This window comes from Malania oleifera, chromosome 7 (assembly GCF_029873635.1).
Source record: "Malania oleifera isolate guangnan ecotype guangnan chromosome 7, ASM2987363v1, whole genome shotgun sequence".
Taxonomy (NCBI): Eukaryota; Viridiplantae; Streptophyta; class Magnoliopsida; order Santalales; family Ximeniaceae; genus Malania; species Malania oleifera.
The window spans coordinates 9,286,201-9,311,348 of NC_080423.1; the positions used below are offsets into that span (position 1 = coordinate 9,286,201).

The 25,148-nt window shown below is 36.2% G+C and overlaps 2 protein-coding genes across 2 annotated transcripts; one reads left to right on the plus strand and one right to left on the minus strand.

Annotated features, from left to right (window-relative positions):
- The first annotated feature begins 7,225 nt into the window (after positions 1–7,225).
- On the plus strand, positions 7,226–9,849 carry LOC131159554 (annexin D2). The gene is made up of 5 exons (XM_058114567.1): positions 7,226–7,401; positions 8,101–8,246; positions 8,463–8,681; positions 8,770–8,985; positions 9,349–9,849. Exons 1-5 carry the CDS (start codon positions 7,326–7,328, stop codon positions 9,643–9,645), a joined length of 954 nt encoding a protein of 317 aa, XP_057970550.1. The 5' UTR covers positions 7,226–7,325; the 3' UTR covers positions 9,646–9,849.
- A 439-nt stretch (positions 9,850–10,288) lies between these two features.
- On the minus strand, positions 10,289–24,918 carry LOC131159555 (uncharacterized). Its single transcript, XM_058114568.1, has 5 exons — positions 24,662–24,918; positions 24,467–24,540; positions 22,556–22,691; positions 22,153–22,464; positions 10,289–10,770 (listed from the first exon to the last, which is right to left on the minus strand). The coding sequence occupies exons 1-5, from the start codon at positions 24,773–24,775 to the stop codon at positions 10,498–10,500; spliced, it is 909 nt and encodes a 302-aa protein (XP_057970551.1). The 5' UTR covers positions 24,776–24,918; the 3' UTR covers positions 10,289–10,497.
- Between the last annotated feature and the right edge of the window lie 230 nt (positions 24,919–25,148).

Genomic DNA, 25,148 nt, shown 5'->3' on the forward strand with positions numbered 1-25,148 from the left:
GGTAATTTCGGTGCAAAGTTAGGATGGAAGATACGATGGAGTCTAAGGAGGTAGTTTGGAGATCTATTTGTTTTTGGATTAGGCGCATTTTGATAAAGCACTCCATGGTGCAATCCGGCTCTAGGGGGGTTGATTTATTTGATATACCTCGAATAGTGCCTCATAAACTTAGAAGACAACGTACGGTTGTTTGAGAGAAACCATCAACATGTTTTGTGAAGTTGAATGTTGATGGTGTTAAGGATTTATACTGAAAGACATACTTTATGTAATCGATTTTAGTATTTATTAATAACTTTAGTTATTTTATTTTAATAAGAAACTTTGTGAGTAATGTTTGCCTGACATTATTTTTTTAATGATTATGCATGTGTGTCTTTTATTCTATATAGTAGGTGACCTAGTGTGTAGAGTACAACTTATACACAGAAGATTAGATCATTAGTTCTTATAGAATATAAGTTTTATTGTTCACTGTCTTAAATGAAATTGAACACACCATTGGTAGGACTGCAGCATAAGGTTTTAATAGGTCTGTCTTGACTATTGGGAATGGTATAGTATCAACTCCTTGTGTTAGTACACTTTGTGTGCATTAAACAAGACTGTCTCGGGGTAATTGTTCTTAAACTAACTATATAAAACAATTAATACCTCATGGTTATCATGAGTGCTTATGCTCTTAATCTTGATATGATTATTGGACATGTGCATATAATGTTTATTACTTTGATTCATAGAAGAGTGAGATTCTTTATAGGTTAAAATACTCAGTAAGTTGGGTGATAACATTATGTGTATGGTGATCATTAATTATTGATGGAATCCACGTTCCGATATTGGGATTGATGATATCCCCTTGAGGAAGCTTATAAGTTTTGATTGTATCAAACCCTATAGGTGGATTTTGAATCCGACACATCAAATAAGTTAAGTGGAAGGTCTCAGGGAATTAATATGTCAATTAATTAAATTGTCAGTAATTTAATTTAATAGACGAATATCTATAATTTTTATGTGGGGAGATAAATAAGCATTTAATAATAGGAGCTCGAAATTTAATTTGGAATATGATAGGGAGTGCAATTATAATTCTTTAGTGGTATGAATTACAATTAACGTAATTAATGATGAATTTGGGCCGAATTAGGAATTCTTAATTACGTGGGAAACCCTAGTCATATTTGCTCAGAGGTCCCTGTTATAGCCTATATACGCGCGCTTCATTCAATAGCAAGTCGGGATGAAAAAACTCTCATAGAGGTAGACATTTTCGTGAGAGATGAAAACCCTAACAGGTGCTTACGAGCCCACTCTCTCAGGAGTAAGGTGTGTTCAAGGAATACAGTAGAAGATTCCTAGTCGTCTTTAAAAGCTTGTTTTTGTAGGTATAATCCTAATCACGTAATTAAAGATTAGATGATTTGATTATTTTTTTTGTTATCCGTATGCACTACAACCGGATTTTAGGGCTATTTTGCAAGTTCCTTCAATTGGTATTAAAGCCTTGGTTGATATTGTATACGGATAATAATATCGTGTTCTTCGAAAATCGAATTAATGCATGCTTGTGCTAGAACGTGTGTATGCACTAACATCTGTTTTGCAGCATTCTGTTTGGTAATTATGGTCACATGAATGTATGTTTTTTGATTGTGATTGTTTATTACAAGATTCATAACATGTGAACTCTGGTTATGAAGACATAGGATTTTGTAATTTGATGTAACTTCATCACATGAATGTATGTTTTGTGATATGTGATTGTTTATTACAAGATTCGTAGCATGTGTACTCTGGTTATGGAGGCATAGTGTGATACACTATGGAAGAAAGACTTAAAAGGATTATATGTTACTACCTATATCAATAAGGTGTACTTTTCTTTTTGGGAGCCTTCCCATAAGAATTCCACAGTTAAGCGTGCTTGGCTTGAAGTAATCTTGGGATGGGTGGCTTTCTGGGAAGTTTTCTTAGGAAGTGTGTGAGTGAGGACAAAACACACTGAAAATGACACATGTTAGTCTATGGGACCAGTCATTAGTTCGATAAGGTCCGTCCCCTATTGTTTGGTCCAGGTGGAAAAGGAGAGACACAGTGCTCCTTGGCAGACCCGGGTCGGGGCGTTACAAATTGTATCAGAGCAATTACTCAGCCGGAAGTGTGATGAGATTCACATTGCCTGGGTTTGGAAATGTGGGTTCACAACGAGAACGTTGTGTTTTGTAAGTGGGGGAGAATGTGATACCCCGTGGAAGAAAGGTTTAAAAAGATTGGATGTTACTACCCATATCAATAAGGTGCATCTTTCTTTTCGGGAGCCTTCTCATAAGAACTCCACGGTTAAGCGTGTTTGACTTGGAGTAATCTTGGGATGGGTGACCTTTTGGGAAGTTTTCTCAGGAAGTGTGTAAGTGAGGACAAAACATGCTAAAAAGGATACATGTTGGTTTGTGGGGCTAGTCATTAGTCCGATAAGGCCCGCCCCCTTGTTGTTTGGTCCAGGCGGAGGACGAGAAATGCAGTGCTCCCTTGTAGACCTAGGTTGAGGCATTACAAACAGAGCATTAACTATCGTCTTTGAAAATGATGATGAAATTTTTAGGGTTGTGATTCACATCGCTTGGGTTTGGAAATGTGGGTTCCCAACGAGAACGTTGCGTTCTGTAAGTGGGGGAGAATGTGATACTCATGGAAGAAAGGTTTAAAAATATTAAATGTTACTACCCATATCAATGAGGTGCACCTTTCTTTTCGAGAGTCTTCCCATAAGAACTCCATAGTTAAGCGTGCTTGATTTGGAGTAATCTTGGGATGAGTTTCTGGAAAGTTTTCTTAATAAATGTGTGAGTGAGGATAAAATACACTGAAAATGACACGTGTTGGTTTGTGGGGTCAGTCATTAGTCCGATAAGGCTCGCCCTCTATTGTCTGGTCTAGGTGAAGGAGGAGAGATGCAGTGCTCCCTAACAGACCCAGGTTGGGGCGTTACAAACCGAGTATTAGCTATCATCTTTGAAAATGATGATGAAACTGTTGGGGTTGTACTATATCCAATAGCATATCAACATAACAGAAAGCCTAGGATGAATAGTACGACATTTATCCCAACTATTTCTACTCTGTATATCCTATGAAATTCCACTTTGATTAAGCTGACATCCGAGAAGAGACTGAACCGCAATGGTCTTTGAAACTCGCTTAGACAAGGTATTTCTTAGGCATAAAAAATGGAGTCAAGAATCCTAATAGAGAAACACCTCTAGGCACTATTTAGCCAAGCTTTGTGTCTGCGTGTGTGTGTGTGTGTGCACCACTTCTATGAGGAGTACTCAATAAATCAGGATTATATAGTCTTCAATCACCTCTTGAGGGACTAGAGTTCTTACAAATTAAATCACTTTGAGTCTACTTGTTAGTGATGCTTTAGACTTTTTGGATTTTGGTACACACCTTGCATGTATATTTTGCATAAATGTGTACATATGTAATCAAGTGCATGTTTGTACATCTATTTAATTTGTTTATTTTTCTATATTTTGCTTGCCTATGCTTGCGTGCTGCTAAATAAACAAAATTTATAAGGAACATTCCTCTGAATTTAGGGGTTATGTCTTAGCATACCCTTGAGAAAAGAAGGTAAAGGGGGGTTTTGTCTTATGCAAAGCCTCCCAATAACTAAAGGTCGGAACTAGACATCAAAAATGAGAAAAACACACTAAGCAAACAATCCTCATGAGTAGCCTCAGGGGTTGTGTCCTCTGCGCACTTTTGGGGATCTTGAGGTGAAGATAATCTTTGTCTTTCGCAAAGTTGTTCAATATTTAATGGTCAGAAAATTAAACAAAGTAAAAGAATTAGATTCTTGATTGGTTGATTTCAAATGTAGTCTAAGGTTAATCAGGTACTATCCATTGAATAAATCTAAATGGGTGCTAGTACCTTCTTTCTGCATAATTGTACTCCCGAAGCCAACCTAGTAATGCAGACCAATGACCATTGGTTTTGATGGACCTAAGTGAAACTTAGAGACCAATGAACTAGTGACATATTAAATAAGTGTTCTAATCTCAAGTAAGATAAAATAGGTTAGTAGTGACCTTGTTAACGTACATTTAACCCACTTTTCAATCTTATATATTACTTCTTTGACTTTGAGTTTGTCACTCGGTCGAGGTGGCTCAGAGATTCAATTTCCTTTTCTCGAGAGTTGACTCCCTCTAGGTACGTTGCGACAATGTCAATAGAATTAATTTTTGTGTGTGTGTGTGTGTGTTTTTTTTTTCTTAAAAGTGCTAAGATTTTCATTTCGAGAGTTGACCCTCTTTGGGGACGTTGCGACAATGTTAATAAAATTAATGTGTGTGTGTGTGTGTGTTTTTTTTTTTTTGCTTAAAAGCACTAAGATTCTCATTTTTGTTGTTATTAAGAGTAGCACCAAAGTTATACCTAAAAAAATGAATAAAAATCCATTAATCCAAATTGAATTTGACCCCATAAAACTAACTCAAAACTGATCCACATGTTAAATAGGTCATATATGACTAAATTTTTTTCCCACCTCTAAACAAGTCATTTGGCGAATTTTGTGTTCTATATGATGGATATCTACCAATTTGTTAACAACTAATACCCAAATCCATAGATCATTTTCCATATGCCTTTGTTTATTAGGCATTAACCCAGCCAACATAAGCTTAATCGGCCAAGGTCTAGTTCCACACTCCTAACTTTCGCATTATCGTCTATACCACTATGTCTACTTTATGCCCCGCTCAAACTAAAGTCCAAATGAACTATTCTCATTTGATTTGAAAAATAAAAAATATAAATAATTTTGTAATAGGTTATTAAATGTTTAACAATTTGTTATAGTTACTATGTTATATAGGTTTTTACATTTGCAATTGGTTATTAAACATTCAAGAATTTATAAATTGTAATTTAAAATGTTAGTAATTTCAATTATTATGTCACGAAAGGAAATTGTCTATCGAATGGTAAAAAAAAATTATACTTGGGATAGGAATGACAAATTTTCTATTCGAACCTAACCGTCATAAATGCACCACTTAATTAAGTTGAATATGAATTGTAATTGTTTACCGGATAAACCTTCTATTTCATCACAAATTATCCAATTCGATCCACTTTACCAGGTCCAGACAAAGTAGTTAATAAGGAAACCTCTAAATTTATTAAAAACCTATTTTTAAAAATTTTTTAAATTTTAGTGGAGACATCTTCCCTCCTTGAGCTCTATGTACTTGCTCACTAGAGTTGACATTCCAAAAAGAAAAGACAAAAAGAGAAGAAAGTCATATGACAATTAATTTTTCAAGAGATAGAAATCAAGAATCCTCCCTAAATCTCAAGCTAGACCTTACAATTCTTCTATTATTTTTTATCACGGTTCAAGGATATGAATGAATGAGAGAACCTTGATGCAATGATAAGGATAGGTCATAGTTGATCTACTAAGGGCTTAATGACAATTGAAAAGGAAATGCATGTCTTTATTAACCTAATTAGAAAGAGAAAAGATTTGTAATCTGAGAGTCAAATAAAATATAAGTATAAATAAAATTTAATTAGGCAATAAGATTGGAGAAATATGTATTACAATATAGAATTTAAATACAAAAATTGTGAATATATATATATATATATATATATATATATATATATATAACTTTGAGGGATTAATCAATTTCGTATCTATTTCATTCTCCAACCAAGTATAATTGGAGAGCTTTAAGTGATTATTAAAATGAAATGTTGTATTTATAATTTATTAAGCATAATATATGTGTTTTTTTTTTCAAGTTAATGATTTTTATTTAACAGAGTGAAGGGGAGAGTAAAATAGTCACAAGGCAAAGGGAGAGGATGACACGATGAAACACTTAGAAAGCAGAACTTGAAGGTTCGAGGTAAGGGTGGACATGTTAACCTAACTATATTGTTTGAACTGTTAATCAAACAAAAATTTTTATTCTATGGAAAATGTAAACTGAAATCAAATCTTTTAAAACGATCAACTAAAATTTGATTGACCAATTTTTAAATCAATGTCAATGTTTAACCAGATTGGGTCATTAACTATAATTTAAAATTTTAAAGTCACTATAAATACTATTTTTGTAAATTAAAATATTTATCATTAAAATCAAAGCATTAGTGAAATAAAAAAATTTAATTTAAATTATTAAAATTGTATATAATATTCCTATGAACAAACTATCATAGTACAACAATATAATATTTTATGGAAAAAAAGGGGTATTGTCATCCTGAGGTAAATGTCAATACAAAACTTTTAGATGAAATAACACAAAATGTTAAATAAATAACTTTTTTGTTAATTATTATATTCGTATACAATTTTTAATCCATCGCCATCTTATTTTATTTCCATAAATTGTATATAGTATGTATCATAAACTAAGGAGTCATCTTTGTGATATTCTTGTTAACTTAGCCTCCTCATAAAATAAAATTGCAACTGATTTCGTAATTTTAGGGGTAGGAAAATGAATCGAAACCTGACAAGTGACCTATGACCTGTCCATTTAAATCGAATTTAAAGTTCAGTAGAAAGTGACCCGTTTATAAATGGGTCAATTTGAACTCAACTCGTTTAATAAACGGGTTAGACAGGTTTGGATTGAGTACTCGTCGGGATATCCGTTTAATTTGATATATATATATATATATATATATATATATGTACATGTACATGTTATATTAAAAAAATATTAATTAAAGAGATCTACTATTTTCTACATTTTATGTTTTTTTATTAAGATATTAATAAATAAAATAAAAGAATGTTGTTTTTTTTTTTTTTAAAGATGTGTTGCTTTATATGAATTTTTTTAAAAAAATTTAAAATATATAAATTATATTTTTAAACGGATTCTAAAGGAATGCCCATTTATGATTCATTTATTAAGATTTGTATGTTAGTCATCCATTGGTAAACGAGTAAATCTGAACCTAAACTCGTTTAATCCCTACCAATTTTCAACCCGCCCAAACCCAACCTACTAACTCGTTTTACCATCCTTACCTAATTTTAATCTTAAATTTATAATTTTCTTAAAAATTTTGACATAATATATACGCTGTTGCAACCACCGAACAACAACCTTTTTTTTTTTTTTAAGAAGTCACAAGAATATACAAATATTTAAAAAGTTATTTATTATTTAGTAGCAAATAATCTTTGGACGAGTTTTCCTTTGCTTCCATATAAAAGCCTTATCTTCCCGTTACAGTCATCGTTTTCGGTTCTCCACGGCAGACGCACAGAGAGAGAGAGAATGGCAACCCTTACGCTGCCTCGGCCGATCCCTTCTCCCGCTGAGGATTCCGAGCAACTGAGGAAAGCTTTCGCAGGTTCTCATTTCTCGCTCCTCACATTTGATTTCGTTTCTTGTTCCGATGCCTCAGCATTTTAGATCACTCATTTCTGTTCATCTGCTTCTACTTATGCTTCGTAGATCTTAATTTATTTATTTTTTCTCCTCTAATGGTCGCGATCCGCCTGCTTGAAAATGGTCTGTTTTCTCATTATACCGCGTGCTGCTCTGTACGATTTGATCTTTTCATTGTGCTTTTAGTGGATGATCTTTGTTCAGTTGATAGTACAATAACTTTGATCTTCTCATTGTGTCATGGTTCATTTATGGTGTGTTTGGACATTTCGTGGAAATCGTACATGGTGAGGAGGTAGTTATAAGATTGTGTAGGATAATTCAGAACTATCGTTTTTGTGATAGCTGCTGTTCTTTAATTGCCTCCTTTGGGTTGTCCAAACTGTAGATGTGAATGCACAACTGGATCTATTTAGGTTTCCTTTGATTTCAAAATCCATTATGAGAATTTCAGCTTTGTTGCTTGAGATCTACTTCGTGAACATGATGTCTAGTTTGAGGCTTGTGCGGAAAATGATGAGTTATTTTCAATCAGAACTTGGCATGATCCTTGTCTATTTAGCGAGTGATATGATATGACAGTAGCATGCAAATGTGTTATACTTGATGCGTTAGCACCGCATTTGAATATCTGAATGCTGACTTAGATAATATTTTGCAGGATGGGGAACAAATGAGGCATTGATCATCAAGATTTTGGCTCATAGGAACGCAGCACAACGTAAATTAATTCGTCAAACTTACGCAGAAACTTATGGGGAAGACCTCCTTAAAGCACTTGACAAGGAGCTTTCAAGTGACTTTGAGGTCTGATTCTGTTCTGCCTCTTATTGTTATTTGAATTCAAATTATTGTCAATGTTTTTCAATACCCATTTGGAAGTTGAATGGTACTGCTTACTTGATTTCTTCATGTTCTTCATTCAATTTTTATTCTATTCAATTGTCGCTATTCCAGTCTGCAAATTAAACATGATGCTAGAAGGCTAATACTTGCTTTGATGTATTTGTTTTCATCGAACAGAGAGCAGTACTGCTATGGACACTCGACCCTGCTGAACGTGATGCATTTTTAGCTAATGAAGCTACAAAGAGAGCGACTTCAAACAATTGGGTTATCTTGGAAATAGCCTGTACCAGGTCTTCACATGACCTATTTTTGGTGAGGCAAGCCTATCATGCTCGTTATAAGAAATCCCTTGAAGAAGATGTTGCATATCACACAACTGGGGACATCCGCAAGGTAAAGCTTTTGCCTTTCGCCCTTCTGGGAATCAGCTTATTGTGCTTGATTGGTAGGTCGTCTTATACTAATTATAATTCCCGGGCAGCTTTTGGTGCCTCTTGTGAGCTCATTTCGATATGAGGGAGTTGATGAGATAAACATGACGGTGGCCAAATCAGAAGCAAAGATACTTCATGAGAAAATCTCGGAGAAGGCTTACAATCACGAGGAGCTCATCAGGATCTTGACCACAAGGAGCAAAGCACAGCTCAATGCAACACTCAATCACTACAACAATTCATTTGGAAATGCTATCAACAAGGTATTAATATCCGCTGCCATGCTTGTTTTTGTTCTTGTTTTTTGTTTTGGACATGAAAAGAAGATTGCATCGAGAGAAGGTACACACACACATACACACACACACACACACAAAAGGCATCGGGGATCATGTTTGAGTCCAAAAAGCAACCAGTTAATTTATTGCATTATCCTTATTTAATAACACAATCCACAGCATAGCTGAAATTAGCAGCAGTTTACCCCAAAAGCTCTCTCTCTCTCTCTCTCTCTCCCTCCCTCCTTTTTAATCTTTTATGAACTTGGGAAAGGGGAGGGGGGGGATGCATAAATCAGAATATTCCACTTCTTTGGTATATACACCTACCTTAATTGCTTGTTGCAGGATCTGAAGACTGATCCCAAGGATGAATACCTCAAGTTACTGAGAGCAACAATAAAGTGCTTGACATGCCCTGAGAAATACTTTGAGAAGGTTCTACGTTTGGCCATCAACAGACTGGGGACGGATGAATGGGCTCTTACCAGAGTCATCACAACAAGGACAGAGGTTGACATGCAGCGCATTAAAGAGGAGTACCACAGAAGGAACAGTGTCCCTCTGGATCGGGCAATCGCAGGAGATACTTCTGGTGACTATGAGAAAATGCTTCTTGCCCTAATTGGGCATGGCAGTGCTTGAGCTAGAGTTTAGCAAGCAGTGCTGCTTCCTTCTGGTACTGGGGGAGTGGAATCAATGGAGTGAGGTTTTATTAGTGTATTGCTGACATGAGTTTTCATGCTTGGGTGTTAAGGCTTGTCTTGCTCTTGTGTGGGGATTCTGTTTTCCTTGGGCGAGTGCAAGTGGGTATACAAATAAATGAATAAATAAAGAAACTCTTGAATATTGCTGCTCCCTGTGATCAAATCCTGGACTAGCTCAAGAAGAGATGTTGTTGGTTCTAACATACAGCAGTTCAATCTCATTTTGTTTGTGGGGTAAAACTACGCTTTTTTCAACTCTTCAAGACCTCAATCCAATATCCTGTATCAGAAGGAAATAGAATAAAATATTATACGGCAAATACATAAAATTGTAAAGATTAATTCTGAAATTATTTGACAAATATTTAAAATTACAATGGTCATCATTCTATTGTATTCTATTCTTGATGTCATAAATTCAAACAGTTTGGCAATCCCTTGGAGTTGGGACTTTGATTATGCCATTGGTCATTGTCTTAACATATTTTTACAAAAGAAAAAAAAAATCACATTATAGAAAAAAAAAAAAAAAGATAAAAAGTAGCACCAGCATGAAGCAAATCACATTGAGATAACCCCAATCAACAAAATACCCCCGTTTCTGATATGATATTATTAAATCCTAAAAATATGTATATATACCACAAATCACATATTTTAAGAGTCCAAAAGCCACAATCCTGATCACAATCAAACATGAAAGGGCTTTTCTTTGTCAACAGAAGTCGAAACACAGAACTCGCACAAAACCAAACGGGCATCAAAAGATGGCAGATCAAAATGATACGAGTTAAACCAAGGCAATGCTGCTCGGGCCACCTGGGGGCTTGCGGACGCCACCCAAGTAGTCTCTGGATTCCGCCTTCCCATCAGCGAAGATATCGCTTCCGCTCATTTCCTTCAGCTTGGCTACGCTCAGCGATTTTTCAGCAGATGTCGGAGGAACATCTCCCTTGAAGATATCATTGCCAGTCAGCTCTGCAAACTTCTGGTCATGGATTTTCTTTGCTGTCTTGGTCACCCCTTCCTCACCAAAAAGTATATTACTTTGACCACCAGCAGGCTACAATATATAGAACCATATTAAAAGTTCAGTACAGGGATGAATAATTAGACAGTCAATAATTGCAAACACATCTATGTTCACCGGAACAGGAACATTAAAACAAAGGTAATTTTTTATCCTCACTAAAAACCAACCGGAATTGAGAGGATCTTAGTGGCAGATGTGGAAGCAGCAGCTTCCTTGTGCCAGAAGGCAGCACCAATGAGTAAAAAGTGCCCAGCAAACAAATAACAAATAACTAACAAGAGTAGAGAGTGCCCAGCAATTTAATGCAAGACTGGAAGGCCCTTGTATTGTGCATCGGTAAGAGTTGCGGGCTGTGACAGCAAGGAGTAAGGACACTGATTCAAGCTTTGGGGACAGCCACTTCATGCAAACATGCTGAAAGCATGGATCATTTCCACATTTCCTGGCCAACTCTCTAAGGAACCTGCTTAGAGGATTAGTAGGTAATGCCCTATTTTTTCTTTTGAGAGAGAGAGAGAGAGAGAACAGCAGAGCACAGGTGAATGATGATTTTAAAGACATTTATTGTGTTCAGTGAAGAGTAGGAATGCAGGAAGTAATCATTTCAAATTCTCATGCTCCATTTTATCTCTTATGTCAATACTTTTTGCCACTTTATTTAATAACTTATTTGGTAAAATTCTATCATTTTATATTTAGACCCTGATTTTATCCTCCAAATACATTATTCATTCAACCAGTGAAAGAAAATGATATCCCAGTAAAAATATATATGGGCTTCAAAATTCATCCAGCAAACGAAACAATTTTCACAATCAGGAAACCAATGATAATGAAAAAAATGTGTGGTGACATAACACAATTACAAATTTATTAAGCCTTGGTGTATAGGGGTGGAACTCAACTGTTTGGGAGGGGTATGCTTTGTGAAAAATGTGATATCATTTTCAACCTATAATTTACTACAATTAAGAAAATTTTTGTAATTGGGCTTCCCAAACTTTGCCGAAAAACAAGCTGTCAAATTCACTTCTTAAACTAGAATCAAAAGACTCCATAAAATTCGATTGTAAGATCAAATCATAAAATCTTGAGACTATACACAGATTTTACAAACCATGAAAAATAATACCCAGTGCCCAAAGCACTAGGTGTAGGGAAGGAATGATGTACACAGCCTTACCTCCACACTTGGAGAGCTGCATTCCGTGACTTGAATGCAACCTTCAATAGTTTGTGTACAAACTTGTAAAAAGCCATAAATATGTTTTCTATAAGTGCAAAATTAAAATACTAAAATCTTGAAACATAATGTTACTGTGACTAGTATGAGTGGGTTTATAAAGGTGCTGCCTATGAGATAATTAACACATTATATAACTAGTTTAAAAAACAATGCAGATTGGTAAAAAAACAAAAACACAAAAAAAAAAACACAACAACAAAACGACACAAAAAAAAAAAACAAAAAAGGAAGAGCAGCTTCTAGTTGCAGAGAGCAAATGCCTAAAACAGTATCTTATCAGAAAGCTAAAACTGTTAGCTTGAACAATTGAACTAGACGATTTCACCAAAGAAGAAAAGGAATAAATGATCCCTGAACTAATCAGAGAGCATGTACATCACACTTGACAAATGATCAGAAAAGAGAACAGAGTGAGCTCCCACCGTCCCACATGCTAGAGTGTTAACTGTTAATTAAACTACATCGGAAGAATGGGCTAAGAGGTCAAAAGTAACCACTTGCCAGAGATTGGAAAATACTGAAATTAACTGCCACAAATGAAATATGAAGCTAAAGGTTTAAAAATGGAAATGTGTCATCCATACCTCACCAAAGACAGAGAGATCAAACCTTTCAGGATAAAAGCTGAAGCTTGATTGAACACAGAGAGGCTTAATCTCTGAAATCAGACGCTTGATCAAGCCAAGAGCTACTGACAAAAACTGGCCGAGGCTTTGTGCCAAGATGCAGGGAAGAAGACGTGATCCATGCAGCTAAAGATTTTTTTGCTAGGTCCCCTCTTTCTAGATTTTATTCTGCATCTTACATTGTTCTAATCCTAAAAGTTCAGAATCCTCAGAGTTTTGACAAGTTTAGGCCTATTAGTCTTTGTAGTGTTATCTACAAAATTTTTTCAAAAATTATTGTTGCAAGGATGACAGGTTTATTGTCTGCTTTGATTTCTCCGGAACAGGGAGCTTTCATTCTTGGTAGAAGTATATTTGAAAATATTTCTTTGGCACAAGAAATGGTTCATTCTCTGCATAAGAAGTCTAATGGTGGAAATGTAACGATCAAAGTGGACATGGCCAAGGCATATGATAGGGTCGATTAGGATTTTTTAAACTTGGTTCTGGAAAGCTTTGGTTTCTCATGAAGATTCTGTGGTTTAGTGGCGGAATGTGTTTCCTCTCCTCGGTTCTCCATTATGATGAATGACACTTATAAAGGTTTCTTTAAACCTTCTCGAGGGCTTCGCCAAGGAGATCCTTTATCTCCTTATCTATTTATTATTTTACAAGAAGTTTTCTCTCGGCTTCTAAAGAAAAATTTTATGGAGAATAAGATAGGGGCTTACTATCATCCTCATGGGGCGCCTTTGGTATCTCACCTTCTCTATGTGAATGACATTCTTACTTTTACCAATGGCAAGAGAAGTTCCATTCGAATGCTTACTAAGACTTTGAAGAAGTATGAGGATTGGTCTGGTCAATTGATAAATAAAGAAAAGTCAAGTATTTTTTTGTCAAAGAGAATTGCTTTTGCGCAGAAGAGATCTCTATTAAGGACGACTGGCTTTGTGGTAGGAGGTTTTGCTGCTACATATTTGGGTGTTCCTTTGGTATCGGGTCGTCTTACGGCCCGTATTTTAGAGCCCCTTGTTGATAAATTGAGGAAAAAGATAACGAGTTGGAAATTTAAGCTTTTATCTCAAAGGGGCCGCCTAATTTTAATTAAGCATGTATTATCATCAATGACGATTCATCAATTGGCAGTATTGGACATTTCTACTACTATCTTCAAAAAATAAATTCTATGTTATCAAAATTTTTTGGAATGGAGTAAATGACAAAAGGAAAAGGAATTGGTGTTCTTGGTCTAATATATGTAAGCTTGTTTGTGAGAGTGGTTTGGGTGTTAGTGATTTGGAGGAGGTAAAAAAATCATTGCATATGAAGTTTGTGTAGAGATTGTTAACTATGGATAATCTGTGGACTTAATTTTTTAAAGCCAAGTATTGTATAAGAAACACCACTTGAGAGAAATGAAACTAGAGAAAGGAACCAGATTTTGGAGATCGATTGTTCGTGTGATTCCTGAAGTTTTAGAGCATGTCCGTGTTCGAATTAAAGAAGGGCGGTTGGTTAGCCTCCGGCCCCCTTTGCGCTAAGGTTCAGGAAATCAGTAACCATAAGCTTCGAACTCAAGATTGTTGGGATAGAGATGGGTGGAATGTTGATTTATTAGTGGATCTGTTGGGTGAAGATTAGGCTGAGGAAGTAATGAACTCTGCTATTTCTTGCAAGGAGGGTCCAGATACAGTAATTTGGGAACCTTCAACAGATGGGAAATTCACCACGACAAGTGCTTGGGAAATTATAAGGGAGCATAAAGAGTAATTCTCAATTGCAAAATGGATCTGGCATCCTATGTTGCCAAAAAGGGTGTCAATTTATATGTGAAAGTCTTGGTTCACTTGTCTTCCAGTTGATACTCGTATTAAAGAAGTAGGTGTCCAGATGACCTCTCGATGTGATTGTTGTTCAAATGCCAAGATTGAATCTCTAGACCATGTGTTTTGCACCGGATCTTTTGCTCAGGAGGTATGGAAAAAAGCAGCAGTGGCGTTGGGAGTTAGTTGTATGGCAACGAATACTTGGAAAGGCAGAGTTAATGTCTAGTTTAGTTGTGCAAGACGGGCCTCACAGTTAGGCATTTTGGTAGGTCTTAGTATCATCATTTGGAGACTGGACTCGTCGATGTAGAGCCAGGATGGAATCAATTCATGATTCGGTGAGAACTGTGTGGCTTGATATTAAATATTGGCTAAGATCCATTTCAAACAAGTTAAATAAATGTGCACCTGCTTCTTGCACAAATATTGCAGTCCTTCGTGCTTTGGATATTCAAGTAAAAAATGTGGGGGTTCGTCTTCCTCGTGTAGTCAGATGGTGTAAACCTGGGATAGCTTGGGTTAAGTTGAATGTGGATGGGAGCTGTAGAGGTAACCCAGGGAATTGTGGTGGTGGAGGCGTGATAAGAGATGAAAAAGGTTTATTTAAAGCAGCTTTTTCCTCATTATTGGGGTTATGGAACAAATATCATGGCTGAATTGAAGGCGATTATTTTAGAGATTAATCTGTGCAAAGATCTCGGATTTGATCAAGTGGAGATTGCATGTGACTCTGCTTTGTTGATTCAGTGGATAAATTATGGAAAGTGTTCGGTTTGGAACATATGGGAATTGTGGGAAGAACTTATGCTAGCATTAAGAGGCATACAGTTCAAAGTGGAACATGTTTGCAGGGAAGTGAATAAAAGTGCAGATTTCTTTACCAAATAGGGTGAATCTGGTATTTCTCGATCATATAGTTGCCAAGATGATCTTCCTCGACAAGTCAGAGGAATGATTCGATTGGACTTGTTGGGTTTTCCTTTTTTGCGCTCATGATGTTTTGTGTTATTACACTTATTAGTGGTTTAGCTTCTTAGTTTTTTGGTTGCTGGTGTTTGGTTTATGTTAGTAAAGTTAGTTTTTAGGGTTTTGGAATTTGTTTTTGTTGTCCCAAAGTCTCAAAATTGTAAATATGGTTTTCCTCCGCCATAAGTGAGGGGTTTTTCTAATAAAGATAGGAGGTGTTGCCCTCTTTTACCAAAAAAAAAAAAAAAGATGCAGGGATGAAGCAGGCAGTAACTCAGGAACAGATGAAAACTGCCAGGAGAGAGAGAGGGAGAGAGAGAGAGAGAGAGAGCCAGGGGGGACAGAGGCTTCAATTGAAGCCCTAGCTCGAATTAATAAAGGAATTCCCAAATTAAATGGAAAACAAAATAGGTGTTTGCACTGAAAAGTTTAAATGCGCTGGTTTTTTTTTTCTTTTTACGTTTCTTGTATTTTGTTTTTTGTTTGTTTTGTTTTGTTTTTTTAATTTTGGGCTGAAAACAATGCCAACAAAAAAAAAGAAAAATCCCTCCTTTCATTCAGCCTAGATTACTTACGATGGTAAAATTGGTAAAGTTGGATAAAATTGCAATTTTACTGATTCCAGCATGTTACAAGGCACGTAAGTTTTGCATCATAAAATCCTGTCTTACAATCCAAAATGCAATATTCACAATAATGGTGAAAAAAAATACAATTCCAGCCTTATAATTATTTCAATTAGGAAAAAATTTATAGTTGGTCCCTTAACCATTCTCAAATTCTTGAAATGACTATTTAATCAATTGATGTAGGACAATGAAAGAGAGGACAGAGAAGAAAATAAGAAGAAAAGAGGAACAAGAAGTACAAAGACCAAGAGATGACTGTGAGATTGTGAGAGGGACAAAGAAAGAAAGATGAAGGAAGTTTGGTTTCGAATTCAACCTCACAATAACTGCGATCTTCGTAGCAGTGATGGATGCAGACACCGTGTCTATGTATTCATTTATGGCATCAACAAATTTGTTAAAATCTTATAGATTTATGTGTTTTGACTCAAAAAAATGTTAATGTCACTAAAATTTTAAATCATGTTAGACACAATATACACTAAACACGTTGAACATTATATTGGCTTTTTTGTTGCTGAAGGAAGAAAAAAGCCTCATAGCTGCAACTCTTCAGTATAATATTTAGCATAAATCTAATTTAAACTAAGAAATCATAACATAATGAAACATAAACAAAAAAACATATTTGAATAACATAATTCATAGCAAATCAACTTTGTAGCTGTTATTAGTCACCTATTGTATTAACCATAAATCTATCTAAGCTAAGAATCATAAATAATGAAATGAAATTGGTGGAACATATTTATATTTCACAATTCACAGAAAAACCGAATAAAAGCATATTTAATCAAACGATATGCAATTTGGAACAAAGCCTTTAGGCTACCAGAAAGAGAAGTGCAATGGCTGATTAAGGAGGATTGGATTAAGAAATTGTTGGAATCAGCCCAACATGTTTAGGAGTAATTAATTACGCTTGTGTATATGGGGGTTTCTTTGTAATAGATGCATTCTTTAACAGTTATTTTTGTACTTTCTTATGTATTTTTAGGTGTTTATGTGCAAACAGTGGGCCCCATTTTGTATGGCCCACATGGACTCTGGTGGGACCTACTGTTTGGAGTGATTTCATTGGGCTGGAGTGCCTGACAAGAGGACTAGCGCGATCCTCTTAATTTTTTTTTCTAGTGTGAAAGCCATGTAAGAGTTAGTTTTAAATGAATTTGAATTGAGAACTTTAACTTGAGTTTCCCCACCATTGAATCTCCCCTTCCCCCTCTTTTCTTCCTTCTTCATTCTTCTTCTCTCCTCTTATCTCTCCCAAATTCTCTCTTGGCTGTAATTCCTTGATGCTGTTCACCATCATTCGGTATTAGAGCCCAACATAATCTCCATTCTTCCATTTTCAGTCCCCCAGCTTCCTTCTACACATTTTTCTTCTTCCTCTCTTCTGTTAATTTCCAGCCCCTTATTTCCATCTTAAGTATTCAAATTTCTGCAGAATCCTGGAAACAACTTTTTCTCCATCTCTGATTTTCTGCCTCCTCTCTTCTTCTTCTTTCTCTTTCCTTCTGTTCTATTTCTATTCTCTATTTTGTTCCTATTTCCCGTACTACAACTAATTTCTATCCTGAACTGCTGCAACCACTCTCTCTCTCTGTTTCTGATATTCTGCAATCTGGAATTCTGCACCCTTGTTTCTCTCATCTTTGATTCTCTGTTTTCATCACTCTCTTGTCTCCCATGTTCTGCATCACTACCTGTCTTCAAATTTAATTTTGGTCTGATTTCTTTAGCAATTGAAGAATGCTTTTGATGTACATTACAAATATAATTTCTAACTAGTAGAATAAAAAATTCCTATAAAATATGAAATCATCTTCAATTAATTTAAGTGTAATTCTAAACTATCCGATAGCAAGTACAACGAATACTATTTATAAATTCTGCTTCAATTTTTAAAAGCTTGAAATGTTTTTAAAAAGTACAAAATTAGTGTAAAAGCTGTCTAAAGCAATTCATAACCATTCTAAGAGCATAATGGCTTGTAGTGCACTGTAATGGCTGTTACGGTACAGTAGTAGACCTTATCGGACAATACAGATGTGAATCAAAACAAATACGAGCTATTGTGTCACGCTATTGCATAATGGTTGCCCCTTTGTGACCAATTGGTCATAGGTTTGAATCTAGCAGGGGTAAAACTGCATACACCAACCCTCACCCCCGCGCCCCGGGGGGGGGGGGGGGAGGAGGGGGTGCGGTGCAAAGCAAGGAACTTTGTGGCCAGGGGATACCCCTCTTTTCTTTGCCATTGCGCAATGGTTATAGCCAGTTTTTGAAACCATGACGAACAGTACTTCAAAATTAAAACTAGTCTAAAATTTCCTAAGCATGTTCTAAAAGTAGGTGTGCCAAGGTTAAGTGGCAGTCCTCTGGTCTTCTGTTACTCATTTTTATAGTTCTCCCACATTCTTAGAATTCTAGTTCCACCTGTGCCTGTGCAGTAGTCTATTAAATCCATAGAACGTAAGAAAAACCTAAATTTTTCATCAAAATTTCATATTTTTAAGGCACCATAAGGCTGGTGGTTATCTTGAGATTGCTTCAATAAACTCACCATTCCTAAACTACAAACTCATAGTATGAAGCATGGATGCAAACATTGGAAACTAAAAAATTGGATGATACAAAAATATGGAAATAAACAAATTTATGTCTATTAGAAACATTATTTCTTTAACTAATTCATCTGAAATTCAGTGCTTGTAACTGGTCTCAATACTGCCTTTAACAACAATACTGCCTTTATCAAATTCTTTGGGGTTGGTTATGTATATCCTTCTTGTGTTTTGATTCTTATGTCATCTATAAATTAGTAGAGGATGATGCTCGAATAGGTATCTTATAGAGATTCAAGACAAAGTGATCAAACATAGTTTATTCTGTCTGCCAACCATGTAAGGCAACTCTCCTTTTGTTGAGCCTAGATCAGGATAGGAGAAACAACAATATGAATAAAACAAGTAGGCTTCATAGAAAAGGAAAGATTTCTAAGAATATTAAAATGTACTCGTTAATTAAGAAACATACCATATTCACTGTTTCTGCCCATAAGTTCTTTACAAGCCCTGCATTCAACTTGAGACACCAAGCTCTTTTAGCCATTGTTCTGTTCATCCTTTTTGCTACACCGTTCTGTTGTGGTGTCTTGCGTATTGTAAAGTGTCTCTTAATTCCATGCTGCTCACATAACTCCGTGAACTTTGAATCTCCATTGTCGAACCAGAGGCATTTGATCTTCCTCCCTATCTAGTTTTCTACTTCAGCTTTCCACAATTTGAACTTGGCAAACGATTCTAACTTGTGCCGCATGAAGTACCCAAACCTTTTGTGAGTAATCATCAATAAAACTTACAAAATACATATGTTCTCCCCGTGATGCTACTCTTACTGGCCCCAAAACATCTGTATGAACATAGTCAAGAATTCCCTCTATCTTGTGTGTGACTGTCTTGAACTACACCCTAATATGTTTCCCAAGAACACATTACCTGCAAAAATTAAGTTTGCATGTTTTGACACCCTTCAACAAATTTCTCTTATGAAGCTTCATCATCACACGCTCACCCATATGACCGAACCGCATATGCCACAAGAATTGTTCTACCTGACTCCGACTCTACAGCTACAACTCCACCTACAACTGTGGTACCTAACAGTTTATAAATATTTCCTGCTAGTTTTTGTCCCTTCATCACTGTTAAGACACATTTACTCACCTTCATTACTCCACTTGCAGACTTGTAATTAAACTCATTGCAATCCAAAGTGCCCAATGAAATTAGATTCTTCCTTAAATCTGGTATATGTCTAACATAACACAACGTTCTAACAACACCATCAAACATTTTAATTCTAATATTCTAATTCCAACAACTTTGCATGATGCATCGTTACCCATCAGAACAGAACCAAAATTTACTAACCTGTAGGTGTCAAACCAATCTTTATTGGGTGTCATGTGATAGAAGCATGCTAAATCCAGAATCCAAGAATCTGTGAGTTGATCTGAACTGGATGAAACAGAAAGCATATCCCCGTCACCGCTCTTTGAGTCTTCTTCCACTACATTCACAGACTTTTTTATGGACCTTCTTTATTCTCTGTATTCCCCTTCTTTTCTCTGGACAATTTCATTTTATGTGCCCCTTTTTCCTGCACTTATAACACTATATGTCCTTCCTCTTCTTGGATTTAGACCGAGATGTATCGTTACTCGATCTTCTCCGAGACTTGTTTCTCCCACATTCCTAGTTACCTTTCACCACAAACCCTTCACCTTACAAATTCTCATCACTAGCTTCTTCCTCTGATGAAAACCTAATAGAGCACTTGTGATCTCCTCCAATTTGAGAGTTTCTTTTCCCCACATCAAGGGTCGTAACCAAATTTTCGTACATAGGAGAAGCAGGTAGGGAATTCAGTAACATCAACGCCTTGTCTTCGTCTTTGAACCTTACATCAACTCGCTTCAAATCACTAATGATCTGGTTGAACACGTTGATATGCGGGTTCAGATCTAAGCCCTCTAACATCTTAAGACCATACAGTTTCTGCTTAAGACAAAGCTTGTTCGTCAACAACTCGGACATATACCGACTTTCCAGTTTCAACCAAATTGTCGTTTGGTGATTCCTCATCCATGACGTGATACATCATGTCATCAGCCAAACAAAATCTAATAGTTGCCACAACCTTCGCTTCCAATTCCTTCTAATTTATGTTGTCCATGTCTTCCAGCTGCTTTCCGTATAACGCCTTCACCATGCCCTGCTGCACTAACAAATCATTGACCCTCCTCTACCATAATCTGAAATTTCTAGATCCATCAAACTTAACAATATCTAACTTCACAAAAGATATCTTAGATATCGTAACCTGACTCTGATACCAATTGTTGAGAAATGTGCGACAATTATGATGAATAGTATGAAAAGCCGAAGCGGTAGATAAAGCAAGAAAAACACACGGATTTAACGTGGTTTGATAGTATGTCTGCATCCACAGGAGTAAGCGGTGACGGAATTTCATTATTGTAGAAAGTATGGTTACATCATATGTATTTATACTAACCCTAGTCATACAAAGGTATTAGAAAATTCCTCAAATACCCATGTATCATACTGTGGGGGCATTGACCCCAAACCCATTAATCGTCTCAACCAATAAAACAATAAATTACAAGCCTAAGAGGCTGATGTCGTCGTTCAACTCCACTTTCGACATCAGTCTGCTTTCTCTGTGCACGTGCTCCACTCGATATGAGCCACATACTACAATAGTACTTGAGTAGAGCAGATGTGTAGAGCATGTCCAAGAGAACAATAAACAACGAAAAATCATACACACACACAAACACACAAGAGACTAATTTTATATGGTTAGACAAATGCTTCGTGGACAAGAGATATAACCCCTATGAGCCAAAGTTTGCAAGACAAGCCTTTCATCTTTCGAAGCAAGTGTGCGACTTCCAAGAGTTGATCAATATTAATTCGAAAAGGTTGGCTAACCACCCTTTTAATGGGATATACCACATTAATGCATGGGCTACAATGCCCATTCAGCTTTCTAACTTCCTTTTCACAAACCGGTGATTTCAACATCAAACCCAACAAAATGCAAGTTAAAAATCACATCAAGAAATCACAATGAGGGGTAACTAGAATATTCACTGTACTTTGCATAGACATTAACAAAGTATTGCAAAATGCAAAGTACCAACTGCATGCTCGACATGGTTGAGTATTTCAAACAAAAATAACTTATCTAAATTTATCAACATCTCTGAAGTGCATCAAATATGTGATCAAGGACTGTTAGAGAATGGTGTTCGTCACACATTTGGCACAGGCACAGATTCTGGGCAGCAGTGCTTGTGCAACTAAAACATAGCTCAAACCAATCACAATACACACATGGGTCATGTTAAGGTTCTACAAGATCGCTAGAACTACACATCCCTTTAGCATCCCATTCTAATCTAATAATCACATTATCACTTTCAATAATAAGACCAAAAAAGAAAAAAAAAAACTAGTTGGAAAATTAAAAGCAAAAAAAAAACAGAGAGAACGTGAGAAACAATTAACTACAACATTAAAAAAAAGCACAAAAAAAAAACTCACATTAGAAACTTTGACAGATGTGCGCACATTTCGTGGTGCAGGTTCCCCAATGTCCCTGCTTTCTCTTGATTCCAAGGACCGTGCTGCAGCTAGTGATCGAGGAGGAATTTCAGGAGGAGGACCAAAAATGTCATGCCCACTGAGTTCTTTAGACTTCGCATCTGATATTTGCTTCTTCTTTGTATCTGACTCGCTTTCCAGGGTCCCACTCAACTCACGCTGCTTTGCCACCTCAGGGAGAGAGGTAGGTTTCCTAGGAGAAACACTCTCTTCAGCACTGAATGAAATCTGGCTGATTCCATTCAGTGTTTGCTGAAAATATACCATAAAACAACCATGATTCACCTGTGTGTTGGTGTACACCCATATTCCAATTTAAATCCAGAGAGAGAAAATAATATACCTGATAAACACGCACTGACGTTCGGTTACTGGGATTAGAATTAGCAGCGCCAGATTCGACTGCGCCATCCTCACCATCAGCTGCAAATATATGGCTACCAGTCATCTCCTTTAGTTTATACCCTGAACAAGGTTTTCTGCAAGTAGCACATGGCATGATTTCAGCAGGCAGAAGAATTAAAATCACAAGTCTATATATATATATATGTGTGTGTGTGTGTGTGTGTACATAATAAAAAATCCTCCGACAATTTCCTGTTGTGAACCTATAGAAAGTTAGAAACATATTTTCAGTCTTAGAAATAATGCTGAAGTTTAGAGATACCTTCATTTCTTAGCTTGCATTATCACATTAGGCTATTATACTTATATTATGGTTTTCCATCCAATGCTTACTGGATCTATTATTTTATTCTCTTGGAGCAAAATGTGCAAAAATAGGAACAATTCTGGAGACTTCTATAGTGTGCATACAAGCTTAGACACCAATGAAATATTCATTCCAACCCCTACAGTTAGGAATTTCATTACTAAGTCTCTCGACCCAAGCATATTGAAATTAATACCCAAATCAAAATTTTTATTTTTTAAACAAAAAAAGATATTTGTTTTATAGATAATTTTCATAAGAGAGCATTTCCCATGCTCATGGAAATCATAATGCATTTTGGCCATTTACCCAAAAAAAAAAAAAAAGGCATTTAGGTTGAAAATAAAGTAATCAATCAATCTTATGACGCTTGTCATTTTCACAAATACAAACCTTACAGAACTACAGATTTTGAATTAAAACAAAGTAAAATTGAGCATGAAATTATTTCTGCCAGGTGAATGTTTCATTTATCTTTAAGGTAGTGGTGAGGCCAAAAGGTACAGGCATTCTCACTCACTTCGGAACAAAGAGATAATTTGTCCCAAATTGCAGGTTGGCTAAAATCATGGAAGAAAACCCAAAAAGGAAATTTGGAAGGGGTAAGGCACCAACTCCATTGCTAAAATTTTTTATACCATGGCATACCAATTCAAAGGAGAAAACTGGATAATTTTCAGCAAAGTTAGCCGAAAGGAAAATGCAGGAAGGCCACCATGAGATGAAAGATGAAAAAGAGATAAAATATTTACGCACCAAACTATATTATTCTTCTGAACTATATACAGCGATACACGAAAGTTGATGCTTATTGTTGCATATATCCTCATTAGGCACATAGACAAGCAGTGACTCACAAATAGACCCTACTTGTATGTATTACTTACACAAATACACTATTACGAAAGAAAAATTGAGGAATTAAATGAAAAAGACACAAAATTCAGCGGGAGTGAAAACAGTTGAATTACCTCAACTGAAAACGAATTTCCGCACTAATTAATCTAAAAACATAAAAATGCAGAAAGTCCACGGGAAGCAGAAAAAGAAGTATGGAAAAACATTTTAAAGAAACGATTGCACTCATCCAATATCTTTTAATGCAACAAGAAGAGATGAGGCTAATGCTAACAGAAACGGTTCAGAAAAAAAATAAAAATTGAACTGTCTATATATAAATAATGATCTCACGATTAATCAAAAGAAAATGATTGGCATTTCAATCTTACCGCATTTAGAATTAGATCAACTAGATCCGGATAAGATAAATAAAACATCCAGATTGTACCCTATCCCTTAATAAAATTGAACTGTCAAGTAACGAAATAAGGCAGATCATAACAGATCAAGATGTAGACACAGATCTAATAGTTCATTGTACTAATATCCAAATAACTGCAAATTTGGACCACAAAACGATCCCCAAAAACACGCAGAAACTTCACTGCCACAAAATTGAACAACAAAACCAAGAATAGCAAAACACGGCGTCAGAGTACCGCCGAAGCCGACATTGCAGCAACAAAATCAACCAGATCTCACCTCTTCATGAGACTCTCAGCCTCCTCGTCAGTGACCTGGCCTCCGAACACCACCTTACTGATTCCATCGGACGGCTGAGAATTTTCGAAACACAGGAAACCCTAAGTCAGCGCGAAAAAACACAGAACGGAATGCCATATAAAAATAATTAAAAAAAAATCTCACGCTCAGTCGTGGCCGTAAAACGGGGCGTACCTGGTGGGAGCGGGCGGCGGGAGAGGCCGGAGAGGCGGCGGGAGAACCCTCCGGCCACGTGAGTAGATCGGAAGTGGAGGTGTGCGTCTTCCTCACCGGCGTTGCTCTCTCCATTGTCTTCAATCTCCTCGGAAGCGAAGCGCAGAGAGTACTTTCGAATTTTGAAAGGAAGAGGAGAGGCTGGTACTGGAAGTAAAGAGAATAAGAGTAGACAAATTGAAAAATGAAGTATACGCTGAGTAAATAAATATCTGCGTATTGTCGTAGTGTGTGTAGACTGTGTAGTCCACCCAACTTTGACAAGTGGAAGAGACAGTTGTACTCTTGCGCGTGCATAAAACTGGAACTCGCTGTATTTTGTTTCCACGTGTATTGGGGGACCTCCTTTGACATTTAGCAATGGCACAGGGACGTCCTTTGAAATTTGAAAACCTTTTATTTGCAATAATTGGGAATGTTCAAAGTTAATAGGAGTGGATGGATGGGT